We start from the raw sequence: 14120 nt of genomic DNA, 5'->3' as shown, positions 1-14120 counted from the left end.
TTAAACGACTATAGTGTTATTATAAGAGTAAATAAAGTGCATGGTGGAATCATCTGGCACTAAATTTAAATGTTTAACCGTTTGTGATCCATCTCGCCGTTGATTTCCGATGCATTCCGTGAAGTTCTCTTAGCCCTCCGTTTGGAGTTGCCTCTGAACAATCTCCGTTTCGAGGGCTATGTAGCCCTACCCCTTGATCTCAAGAAGAATCGGGACACCCTACTCCTAGACGTGAATGCGCAAAACAGAGGGGTAAGGCTAAGGGGAATTGGGATTGAGCCTACAATAAATTTACAGTGTCCAACTTTTGAAACTGTATTTAGGTCTTTGTTGGCTGAAAATCTTCCTCTTCTTCACAAATCAAATTCAAAAAGGTGAATAAGGTCAAAGATACAACTAGAAACAATTGCTTTTGACATTGTTGACGTCAATCTTTTGGCTTCGAGTTTTTACCGTTTGGACGAGTGCGAATGAGATTTGAGAATCAGGAGAAGGTATGATGGCTTCATAAAGAAGTTAAACATGGCACCACAGTTAAATTTAACATGCAGCACAAGGGTTGAGCATTCAGAGCTAGTTGCTAGAGTGACATTTCCTTACGAACCTCGCGGGAGCTGCCATCTTGTACCAGAACTTCACTTGCGTTAGCATTTCCCATTCAGTTAGACTCCCATTCATTTTGGCGTTACTTTGACAGCGAATAACTTTACATCTGAGGCGTTTGAAGACCCCATTTGTCCTTTATTTATTTCTAAAGAAACACGACAATGTATAAAATGCTCCAATACCTTGAAGCTTATGTTATGGCCCCGTAGAAGCATTTTTTTTTTCTGTAAAAGTAGGTTAACAATTGCGTCATAACCAAGCGACTCTATGTCACACAGTAGAGAGATTACCGTATGGACAGGAGGAGAAGCTCACGGGCAATCGGGGAAACGTGGAGGCAAAATGACAAAATAATTAATCAGAATACCTAGCAAAAGTTTCTCCTGCTCCTAGCTCACGGACAGCTCCTACTCACACTCTCCGCCTCTGCAAGTTTCAGAAGGGAATGATTCAGATTTCTCATGCCACAGCCACTAGAAGACAGACGGGTTGATCACGTCACATCTACATTGTCAAGCTCTGTTTGAGTCTGCACGTCAGGAACGGAAGTGCTAAAAAATCGCCAAAAAACGGGCTTCACTTGTCTCAATGGAGTTCCTCTTTCCACTTCTTATACTGTCTATGGTTTTTTATTGAGTCAGTGTAAAAGGCTACCGCTAGCAGGTATTCTTGCTAGCTTTCCAGTGCTCACCGCTAATCGTCCCTTGTCAGTAAGAGAGATGATTTTAGTCCCTCGTGCTGTGATGTCACATGTGGTAAGACGGAGAGGGAGCGGGAAATGAGAGAGCGAAATCCCAGTTCCCTTGTTTTATTAACACAAGTCCATTCTCTAATGCAATCTCTGCTAATTAAGGTCACCATACCCACTTCATAAATATTTCTCTACACCCGCACACAAGGTCTGCTAGCTGTGGCAGCATTGCCTTGGGCTTGGGGAACTATCTCTTTTTTTTCCTCTCATTCTCTTTCACTCTATTTCTTTGTCATGGCCAGAAAAAAAAAAGGAATAATACATCTGGCAATTATTAAGGCATTTCAATTTGTGTCAGGAAGAAACTATTTCCATTGCTCACACTAAATGACAATTTCTCCATCCTGAACACAAACTATTTGATAAACATTTTATCATGTAACTTAGCAACTGTTGAATGATAATATGCCACAGTCACATAAGAGTATTTATCGTGACCTGTGACCTTTGAGACTAACCTGAAGGGGTGCCAGTGAATGGCAGCATTGACATTTAACTTATTTTCCCTTGAAAGGGTAAATTCACACATTATTATATGTGCAGATTTTGGTTTAGATTGCTTTTAAGTAAAAGGGTCACTGTGAAAATCTAAAGCCACGGCACAGTTCTGAAAAACACTGTGAATTTACTGAGGTTTTGACCTTTTATGAATCTTTTTCTTTTCTACTGACACATGAGAGCATTAAACATTAAACATTAAATCCAAATTGACCAATTTACTTTTACAATGCATGTCCGCACCATGTCCTATTGTGCATAATTAAGACAAAAAGTTATCTTTGTCATTGGCTTATCAAAAGGCTAAAACTGTTCTTGTATTTACTGTAAATCTGTAAATTAATAAAACATGGTTCCAGCCCTAAAATTCAGTAGCCCATTTCAAAACATCAGATAATAGAAGTAAAATGGGATGCAAAAATTGCTTTTGCCCCACGAATGGCCAACAAATAGCTTCAGTGGACAGTTCACTCAAAAGCCACTTATTGTTTACTCTCCCATGTTGTTCCAAATCGGTATGCATTTCTTTCTTTTGTGGAGCACAAAAGTCATTTTGAGCAATGTCTCGAATGTTTTTGTCCATATAATGAAATTCAATGTCCAAAACAGCACTGGAGGCCATTTCACTTTCATTTTCAAAATATCTTATTTTGTGTTCCACCACAGAAAGAAAAGCATACAGCTTTTGAAAAACATGACAGTTGAACTATCCCTTTAAGTTCTCTCTGAACACTAAACTGGGATAGGAACACATTTTAAAATAAGAAAAATAAATAATATGCTTTACCTACCAAGTCAAACACATTTGTATTAACCTTTTATTAAAGCTGGCTATAAAACAAAGCAGTGTAACCCAAGCAGACATGAACAGCTAAAGTCAGCAGAATCAGTACCATAAATGCATGCAAATATGAGAGAAATAAAATACGATTTTTAATTGGAAGAGATGAACCGGTCATTGAGTCACAGAGCATGAAACAACAAAGTTTACACTCATTTCCCCATTGACAGTTGTGTGTGGGATGGTGTGTTTGTGTTTTTATGTGCCATCTCATGTGTCTGCGTGTGACAGAAAGAGAGCAAGACAAAAAGAAAGTGTGTCAACAGGTTCACATTAATAACCCACATCTCAGCTGTGCTACAAATATTTTAATAACCTTTTAAATCGGCAGTCATTTTATGGTGCATTGCATTACATGAATGTAGAACAAAATACCCTAGACCCAGACACTAGTGGAGTCATTTGTAGTCTACAAAGTGAATATGAGAAAGTGTTATTTAAAATGTATTGAAATCATTAACATTAACCATTAAGTGGATGTCATAATGGCTCTCAAAAGAGATCAGGCATTCATAATACTTGCATTTACTAGCTTAGAGGATGAAATTGTTGTAACATTTCCCAAGATTATTGCTTTCTGAATAAAATATAATCCATATTCATGTGCCCATTGCTGTTGCTATTTATTGCGAGAGAGAGAGAGAGAGAGAGAGACCTTTTTTTTTTTTTTTTAACAGCAGTACAGACATTGCTTCAGGGTAGAGCTATGGCACGTGACCTCTATTTCATCAGGCTCCTTGACCCCGGCATGAAACAGTGACTATTGATCAGCTGGAAAAACAGAATTGAGCCGCTCGGCTGTCCTTTATTCTGAGATCATACCAGTGTGGGAACATTATATTTGATGAAGTCAAGGAATGGCACTCCCTTCAGGTCAACTCTATGTGTGTGTGCTCCTAACCCGTCTATGCTTTGAGGACAAATTTGCAGAAAATGTCCCCGGAATGTAGTTAAATCTGACAAAGCTCATTTTGGGGACGTTCTCAAAGGGACATGGATAAGTAATATATTTATTTATACAAACACTACCATTCAAAAGTTTGTGGTCTGTAAGAATTTTCATTTGTTGTTGTTGTTGTTGTTCAAAGAATACTTTCATTAAATTGATCAAAAGGGATGAAAAATACTTTTTTGTATTGTTCCAAAAATATATATTTCAGATAAATGCTGTTCTTTGAAATTTCTTTTCATCAAAGAACCTGAAAAAAAAAAAAAAAATCTTGAGCAACAAATCAGAATATTACGATGGTTAATCATATGATACTAATATGATATCATATGAATTATACTTCAGCTTTTTCATCACAGGCAAAGCTAAATACATTTTAAAATATATTAAAATTGAAAACAGCTGTTTAAAATTTAGATATAAAATAATATTCGTCCTGTATTTTTGTGGTGGGCATAATAGATCTTAAAAAACATAAAAAAAATAAATAAATAACTTACCGACCACAAGCTTTATTATGGAATAACTTTAGAACATTTCCCTGATAAAAAAATAAATAAATAAATAACTAAAATACTTGGATGCAGGCTATTTGACGAAAATATTTGCATTCCAGAATTATATACATTATCATACTTGCCGTAAAATATCTGTGAACTAAATGTGTCAACCTTTAACATCAGTGTTCCAATAGGTCAGATAAATCATGGTTCTTCAGGGCCCTCAAGGCCCAACAAGTTCTCTACCAAAGCGCACACAGCATCACAAGAATAACTCTTTTAGAAAAGATTTTGATTGTAACTGCATGTGATAATATGCCATTTTTAGTCCAATGCAAGCACATTAATAATAAATACATTTTGGAATTTGATCTTAAAACTTCTCTCATCTTTTTAAAAGCGCTGATTTCACCAAAAGCTCTTCTTTTGGAAAGCAACCATCTAGATGTCACTCACAGGTTTTGTTTAAGTTTATGGAACAAAATTGCGCCGATTGGACTGTGTGGATAATCTATAAAACAGTACTGTTTATTGGAAAACATGTGCACCCACACTACTAGCTAGTATGTGAAAATCAATGTGTGCAAAAGTGAGTGTGAGAACATGTCAGGATTTTTCAGTTTTGCTCAGAAGTGACCCCCAATGCTTTCGAAAAGTTCTGTTCAGTGTACGTTATATGCCCTTTTGCATTTTTGACATACCATCCTCTGAAATCGCATTCAGATAAGTGTCTCTTCCCTATTCAGGCATTTTCCTTCAGTCACCATATTGCTTTGCAATAATGGGAATGAACCGCATCTTTGAAGTCGAGTCACGAGAGATATTAAATATAAAAAATAAATAAATAAAAAAAGATGTCCCCGCTGTCATTCCCACTCTGTGATCCGAATCCATGTTATCAAACACAAATTTGTCATTACAGAATTGAGCTCCACTGCACCATATTCCAGGATTAAATTACCTTGCCTTGGCAGATGACTTCCTAAAGGCCACCTCGTGCTCTGACTGATAGTGGCCTGTGGTTCCCCAGATAAGAATCATTCACTCGGGCTGAATGAGATGAGGGAGTTGAGTGAGGGCGTGTTATGTGTTACTCACCTCCACCAGCTTGTTGGCATGTTCACGGAAGACCTGCGCGTACTCCTTAACCTCTTTCTCGTTACCGCTCTTGGCCGCCTCTATCAGCACCAACAGAGGCACGTTGGTCTCCAGGAAAGAGTCAGATATGTGGTCCATAACAGCCTTCCTTAGCTAGAGGAAAGAGACAGAATGAGTTGGGATCAGCTGTTGTCCTACATAATACTTGTACATGGAGCTCCTACTATAGAGCTTTTGCAAGCGGTAAACTAAAGATTTAACACATTTTCTAATGGAGCATTTAAGTGGTATCTTGTGTTAAAACAGCTAGATGGAGTTGAACAGAACTGAACAGAAACCACGTTTATAGGGGCATAAGCACCGATGCACTGATATCTTAACACTTGTTCCTTGAGATGCTTCAAGAGGGTCTGTAATACCTTGAAAAATCTATCATTGTCATCCATCTGAATGGCAATTTTCCCCTGGAAGTGTGTGATTTGAAATCTGCCATTTTACTTAGGTTAGCACAAGGAGGTAAATAGGTAAGGCAAGGAATGAATAGCAAGCAAGGTTAAATGCTTTGCTTAGTGGGTAAATCCTGAAATCATATGGCTTGTTAATTGCAGTGATCAAACTAGCAACCTTTTGGTCACCCTAAGCATAAACCAGTATCAAATCAACCTAAAACAAGGTAAGAGAAAAGCATAATACTGTAGCCCATCCATGGTGAGTGTACACACATTAAGAGTAATGAGAAGTGAACACACTGCAAACTGTGACACACACACACACGGATCAGTGGACAGCCATTGGGGCATAGGTGCCTTGCTCAAGGGCATCTCAGTCATTTCCTGCCGGTATTCAGAATCGAACCCGCAACCTTTGGGTTACCAATCTGACTCAAACATTTGGCCATGATTGCCCCCTCTTTATTAGGTTAATAGAAATCAATATTCTTTAAACAAGCATTTCACCCATTGCAACATTAATCTTTATTGAAAGTGGATCATACATGTAGTCGAAATGTAAAAGATTTATTTATTTATTTTTTTAAATTTGGTGCCCTCTTGTCCGAGAAAATAACCAAGCGGCGCATGTGTATGAAGGACTACAAGTCCCACAATGCACCGCATTGCACAGTTCCACAAGCCACACCCACTAATCCGGAACAGCGCAAACAGATAATTCACTCTTCCGTCTACAAGGATAACATTAGCTGTCACCAGAGTTTGACATTCATTTCACACAAAATGTCTAGTTAGTTAGCTGTGGCGAGCAGGACAATCGAGGGCGAGGGACGTAAGAGTACGGCGCGCTGCGCGAGCCCGGTGGCGTGAGTGATGATGAAAGACACCTGTGGGTCGGTCTCGCGTCTCTCACGGAGGAGCGAAAGCATAAAATGAGGATCGTCGACGGCAGATCGAGAGAGAAACAGGCCTGATTTTTTTGTTGTTGTTTTTTGTATGTAACGTTACAGCAGTCATCAATAAGTCCGTTTCCATTGCAGTTTTGCGAAAAAAACCTTTTTCGAATTGCCCGAAAAACCTCCTCATGCGAGCGTAAAAAACTTTTTTGTGATAAACGGGAGTTTTTGCGAAATTGACGTGTTTCCATTGAGCGTATTTTCATTTCGCAATTTCAATTTGCGCAAATTGAAGGGTAATGGAAACGCAGCTAATGAGGGGCTGCTGGCTTATACTTTCATTTTGTATTTGTTCATTATACTATTAAATTGTTAAAATGTTCGCCAGTTCCTGCCTCCTTCTTCCCACAACAACAAACCCCGTAAACGTTACATTGGAAAACTCATTAGTGAATTACTCCTCGTTTGTGTTTATTTCTGTATGGTGAATTACTGCATGATACCTGGATGTTCTGTCAGGCGAAACTATCACAACACAAACGTCCGTGTGCTCGTCTGATTCAGAGCTTTCGTTCTGGAGAAATTGCCATTGTTGAAATTCTCTGATGCAGACGGACTATTGCTGTGTCCGTAGCCCGTAGCACGCAGCGAGAGCACAGGCAAGGGGTCCTCGGCCGACAGGCAGCCGCCTCCTGTTCCTCCATCAGCCTCAGCTGCTCTAAACTATACTGCGACTCGTAAAGATAGCCACGAACATCAGATTCAAAATCCTCTTCTTTCATATCATGTTTAGTTTCTTCCGTCATTGTCATAACTTACTATCTCCACAGCGCTTGTTAGCTTAGCTTCCAAACAAGATGGCGGATATTGATTCAGTATCTGCAGGTGAAGTCCCACCCACTAATCTGTAATAGGCCTGTAGGGTGAGTGGGTCCCACACCCTGGAATAATAATGAGCTAATGTTTGCAGTCTAAACAGATTTCAATGAAATATGACTTCCTGCTTATCGTGACGCAAAATGATGATTTTTACGTCATGATAAGCAGGAAGTAAAACACTTAAATCCTTATTTCTCCCATCTCAGGGCAAAATAAGGGAATTAACCATGACCATTCAAAAATATGACTGCATGGGTTTCTAAAGATACAAAGCTTAATGCAAATGGTTGAAAAAAATGACCCTTTAAGGTTGGCATAAATAGAAGGTACAAAAGTCTTATGTAATGTATATATGAGAAAAATGGCTTCTCAAACAAGAAACAATGTTGGATGGGACTTTTGTCCATCAGGAACTGATTTGATGGTTGTGGTTTGCTATTGCTGTGATCTCATGTGAGTGACAGGTTGCCCCGCCCTCACGCCAGTAAACACATCATCAGAGAGGAGAAGAGATGTTGCTGCAAGAGGGAGGGGACGATATTATGAGGTCACATGCATTTAAAAAAAAAAAAAAAGATGGATTTATCTTTTATATTAAATATTTGAAGAGTTCAGATGCAAAAGCCTCTAAATGCCATTTGAAATTTTTTTCTTTAATGATGATTTTTATCAAGCTTGTATATTTAAGTTCAGTGATTTCACTTAAATGGCAATGACAATTACCTATTAATTGTTATTTAAGTGAAATTACTGAACTTAAATATACAAGTTTGATAAAAATCATCATTAAAGAAGAAAATTTCAAATGGCATTTAGAGGCTTTTGCATCTGAACTCTTCATTTAAATATTCCATAAAAATAAGATCAATTATGATATCATTGCGACTTTAATAGACAATTCTAGTTTAGCAGAATCACACATCAGCATCATTCACAGTTATATGCATGGAAAAAAAATAATAATAACAACATTGTGGGCTATTCTAATGGGTTAGATAGATTCCCATGGCACATGTCCTCTAATGGTTGATGGGAAACTCCTAACAAGCAATAATTATCATTCAGTGAGGCACGCACATATCTTAACCAATTAAAAAACCCTGTTCTAGTCAATGGTGGGCAGACAGTAATGATGAAGTATGGCTAAAGGCATCGCATAATCCATCACTGGCAAGAAAGTTGGCCAGTCAGAACTTGAGCCACCCTTAAAGGGGACATGTCATTGAAATCAGGACTTTCCTTACTCTTTCTTAGTCTAATAATCCTAAGAAATCTGCAAAAACTGTAATAATCATGGTTATGATCACGTTTCCACATCAGCACCTTTTCAGTAATCAGCTTGGCTGGGTTTATTTACATATGCATAGATTTTTTTCTTCCAATCAATGAAGAAATGCACTAATCAAAAGCTGTGATTAATTTTGATTGCAAACAGAACCTTAAAGGATTGTACATCAGACACTTCATATAACCTTTTATTGGTTCCCATCATGGGATCATTTTATAGATTTAGTTTGAATTATTTTTTTTACATTTTATGAAAAATAGCTTGTAAATATACTTTATCACTAGAAAAAATAACCCATTAAACATTACACATCTTATCGTTTAAGACATTTCTCCTTAAACTGAACCTTTTTTTGACATAACGTGTTCTTTAAAATTTAATCAAAGGCCCAAGAGATCTATACAGAAGACCTTTTTTTTTTTTAAATAAATTGGCAATGTGGGTCCTCATTTATAAAACGTGTTCATGTACATATTTGAACTTGAACTTGTACGCTAAAATCCAATTTATAAAAATCTTTGATTTTTTCTGTCTTTGACGTGGAAAAGTGCTTTTTATCAGGATCTAAGCAGACTTCTACACTTTTTCTTGTGGCAGAGAATCGGTGTACTGCAGGTATTTGAAAATCCAAACATTTCTTGCCGCAAACCATTATCATTTAAAGGATTTGGACTGGTGCTCTTTTATATAGTGATACAAAATAGGGGGCGTTTACAAGGCGGAGATCTGAAACCATTCAGCTGTATACGATTTAAAGATCATTTGTGATTTATAGATTTCACAACTGGAAGAGAGGCATACACACATTTTTTTTTTTTTTTTTGTAAGTTTGTTCTTTGAATCACACATACGCACATTTGAGATATAATCATAAGATCAAATGTAGGACGGTTTCTACACAATAACTGCCACTACAGTGTATTATATGGCCTTTTTTGCTTGCATGGAAGGAGGTTTAAGGCCACGCTGGGATGTGAAACAGGCAATGAAACCAGAGCCAAGCATGAGGACGTCATCTTTTCAATCAATGTGCAGCACTCAGTGGTGGAGTTCTTGGCCACCTGAGCATGAAATTCACAAAACAGAGCACACTTCGTAGGTAATGATCCTTCTCCCTGTGTGCCGATGATTTAATTGAAATGTTTTAATGAACCTTGGCACTCTGTCTCTAATAACCTCTGGTAAAGGATGTGTGCTTGTCTTCCTAATGGTTGGGGTGCAACCCCAGGGAAAATTAAATTGATAAAGAAAAAAGTGACCAAAACATATAGTTTTTATACCAGATAAAGACATGCACTAGAAATATCCTAGAGTGAACATGAGTCATAATGTCTGTAAAAAAGAGGACTACATGAAAAAGAAGAACACTACCATACTAGTATTTGAATATATTAATAATGTTAAACTGGGACTCAGTCTGACAGCATTTCAGTCCCCCTACTCCTAATTTATTCTTAAAATAAATTTTTCAGTTCTCACAGAGCTTGAGAGCAATTCATCTGTCTCTGCTTTTTATATTAAGATTATTTAAGCCATAATTAATTTCCTTTGACATCGACCATGGCATTTTAGGGTCAGTTCCATTTGCATCCTATCATCATTATTCCAGTGAGATTAATTTTTGTTTACTGGGGAAATCTCATTTTCAGGTTGCAGACCTTTATATTGAATATACTGCATGTTATTCCAACTTGTTAAATCAATACACATATTTCCCACACTTGCAAAAGCTTGTTAAATGTTCCACTAGCATTAAACATCGACCAGACAACAAGTAGGCCTAGTCCACGGTGAACCCCCTCATGTGTAATGTCTTTTTCAAAGAGGGAATTGAAGTTATAGTCATGTAATCTCAGGACTAAATTGAAAAAAAAAAAAAAAAAAAAAAAAGCTTGACGAAAGGAAGGTGCCGCCAACTTCTCACAGACTACAAAAGCAGCAAGCCAAAAATTGAAAACACTGAGTAGAGGAAGTGCTTTGCTTCAAATTGCTCTGAGAGACTGAAAAAATGGAAATCTTGTGATCCTACCCGTCATCTTCCCCTTTCTGTCTTTCTGCCTCTCTTCCCAATTTCTCTCTATTCCTTCATTCTCTTCATCCAAATGCCACTGAAGCACCGGTACAAATCAGCATAGCAAACTCAATCAAGTCAAATTGAGAAGGTAATACAAACAAAATAAGGAAGAAAGCATGCACTTAGCCAAGCCGGGGGATATAACTTTTATTGTCGCAAATAGTGGAGGATCTTAAGAAACGAGATTAGCTTTGTTTGCAAATTTCGCTAACAAACAGTAAAGTGTATTTTTAAGGATTAGCCACCTGCTACAACATGAAAACAGATGTCACAGAGATATAAAGACAATCCAGCAATGCAATTCAATGATCTTTCTTTAATCTACTCGGTGTACGGCTCAGAACAAAGCCGACAGATGTTTTATTTCTTAATCCGAGAAAACAAGAGCAGTTCATTATGCTGTTGAATTATTCCCGCGTTCTCCACCAATTTCCGAAAATCTTCATTGGTATTATTTCCGTGTCATGCCTGAGAGACCGAGATATTTGAATATTTGCAATCACCGAAAATAATAGAACATGATTAAACACAACCTCTCAAAACGAAGGATGAGTGGCTTAAACTTTGCATTTCAGTCTTATAATGTGGATTCTCTGCAGGTAGCGGCATAAGCTTTGGGGTTTTTTTTTTTTTTTTACTATGATGTCAAGGGCAATCACAGGATAAACATGCTTCTGTACCTGGTTAGCAGAAAAGGCAGCCAATACAGATCAGAATAAAGTGACAACGTCTATAGTATTAACACTGGCATCAGGAAAGAAAGGGGGGTGGAGAGAAAAGAAACAGAGCAAGCGGATATGTGCTGTTTGATCTCCCTGTCATGTCTGTAAATGAATCTGATAGCAAAGCCGCCTATCCTTCAGTGATCACCGCAGAGGTCTTTGGGTAGAGTGGAGAAAGCCTGAGAAATGATTGTCTTGATCTGGAGGGATAGCATTTAGCATTGATGTAAATGTTTTTACTCCTGGCCGAACTCAAAGGTAGGTCCAGCTGGATTTTATCTCCAGGTTTTACATAGTTCGTAATGTGAATTCGTAATGCAAGCTGCAACATATTTTAAGAATAGGGGGTACTGAGAAATTAGGAGCAGATCCTTACATAACACATGTTCACATACTGTAACAAAAGAGGTCTCATCTCTGATATAGAATCACGTAACAAGTCAATACACGCATCTATGAGAGGATGTGCCGGCCGCAGTGTGACAATTGGCAATTTCTTGAAATAGAAATAAGAAGAAAACAGGCTTGTGGGAAGGTGTTTCTAGACTGTTAATGAGAAGCGATGTGAGGAGGTGTGCACAGGGGTTTATCAGCTGCTGTTGTCATACTCCGCTATGACAGACTGAGGTACCAATGCAACCTGATCCCTGATCGGTGAGGGACCACTGAGGACTTTATTGGCAAGTAGGAGCGCAGTACTTCCAGCTTGAGTCCCACTGCCTGCATTAATGTATTGCCCACTGACTTCAGCCTTGACTGCGCTGCAATGCAGGGCTTTTTTTTTTATAAGCAAAAACTGGGAGTGGCGTCTCTCTGGGGCTCTTTCTGTGTCTGTCTGTGTGACATTCACTACAGATTTGTGTCAGCATAAATCAGTTCAATGTAACTGCAGATGCAATGCTAAGGAAATATAATTCTTTTCATTTTTAGCCCGGGGTCTTTAAAATACAGTATATCTAAAATACAGTGTTAAGTTAACTTCAACTAAAGCAAATATTTGGCTAAATGGTTCATTGTCCTTACAACATTAAAATGTAATGTGCAAGTATATGACTCGGCACATTAATGAATATGTTAATGGATTTTCAATATATGCTTCATAAAACAGTTTGTAAATAAATGTATGTGGTATTATGTGCATATTATAATAGTCCATGTTTGAAATGCAACACTAAATTTTACAGATTATGAAACAAGTGGTGCATTTTTCATCACCAAGGCCTGGAAAAAAAATTGCTCTACAATAAACTATTTATGATTGTAATAATTCAAAAGTTCAATTACTGAATTTGATCATTCAGTTCTTTCACAGTTATTTACGACATGACTTAATTTAAAAACTATTGCATTACCATTATAAAAATCTGTATCAGCTTTGATCAATTTAATACATCATTGCTAATAAAATATTTTTTACATTTTTATCCAAAGTAATTTACATTACATTTTGTTTATCAGTTGATGTATTCCCTGGGGATTAAACCCATGACATTGGCATCATTCTTGATTCTCTTTGACATACAGGAATGCTCTTGAATGTCTTACATACTCAAAACATTTTAACTGTAATCTGTGTTTACATGGAGCATACTATATGCAATATGTGAAAAATCAGACTGACAGCTAATCAGAATGTTAACATTGGTAATAATAAGAAACGTTTCGTGGGCACCAAATAAGCATACTATAATGACTTATGAAGGACCATGTGTCACTGAAGACAGCTAAAATTCATCTTTGCCAACACACACACACACAAAAAGAGAAAAAAAAACAAACACTTATTTTATATTGCAATAATTTTTCATATATATATATATATATATATATATATATATATATATATATATATATATATATATTCTTTTTTAAAAGCCTTGGTGATGTTTTATTGTTTTTATTGTATCTCCCCAAAGTCTCAGTCCAAAGGTTATTATTAGGGCCCAAGCCCTGAAAGGGCGAAGGCCCTATTGTTTTCCTTCCGATTATTTTTTTTTTTTTTTTTTTTTCTTTTATTTTTCTAACGACTATTCGGGCACTTTTGGGGCCCTTAACATGCTCGAAAACTCTTGAAACTTTGCACACGGGTCAGAACCCGCGGCCATCAGGGCCGGGCTGAAGCTGGTACCCGGGCGTGGCAGGGGGGCTCGACAGCGCCCCCTGGAACGGGGTCCGAACACTTGGTCCATAAATCAAACACGCTTGCATGTAATAATATGAAACTCGGTACACATGTTGATCTCATCGTTTCATCTATACCTCGCGCTTTTACTTTTTACCCCAGCCCAACAGGAAGTCGGCTATTTAGGGTTGTTCGTAAAACACTCGCAATGGAATTTTTAATACTCCTCCTAGAGCTTTGATCCAAATTCGACGAAACTCGGTCAGCGTGAAGTCAAGACATTGAGGATGAAAGTTTGCGAGGGGATTTTTGATATCTCGAACGGTTTGGCCGTGGCGAGGAAACAAAATTATGGCGAGAAACGTGAAACAGGAAGTGTGTTATAACTTCAGCATACATTAACTGATCTTGATGAAACTTCAGCAGTGGGTTCGCTGTAAGAGGACG

At 37.6% G+C, this 14120-nt stretch overlaps 1 protein-coding gene across 3 annotated transcripts in view; it reads right to left on the bottom strand.

Moving 5' to 3' along the window:
* The window catches only part of ctnna2 (catenin alpha 2), a 443954-nt gene that overhangs the window by 70843 nt on the left and 358991 nt on the right, over positions 1 to 14120 (bottom strand). For all 3 annotated transcript variants that reach the window (XM_039689255.2, XM_089132075.1, XM_039689246.2), the window contains one exon: positions 5244 to 5396. In XM_039689255.2, coding sequence (XP_039545189.2) covers positions 5244 to 5396 — 153 coding nt within the window. The remainder of the gene's footprint in view (positions 1 to 5243; positions 5397 to 14120) is intronic.

The sequence above is a fragment of the Pimephales promelas genome, chromosome 6 (genome assembly GCF_988280905.1).
Source record: "Pimephales promelas chromosome 6, fPimPro1.hap1.1, whole genome shotgun sequence".
In the NCBI taxonomy this organism is placed as follows: Eukaryota; Metazoa; Chordata; class Actinopteri; order Cypriniformes; family Leuciscidae; genus Pimephales; species Pimephales promelas.
Note: the sequence above shows the minus strand (reverse complement) of the source record. Positions and strands in the feature narration are given on the sequence as shown.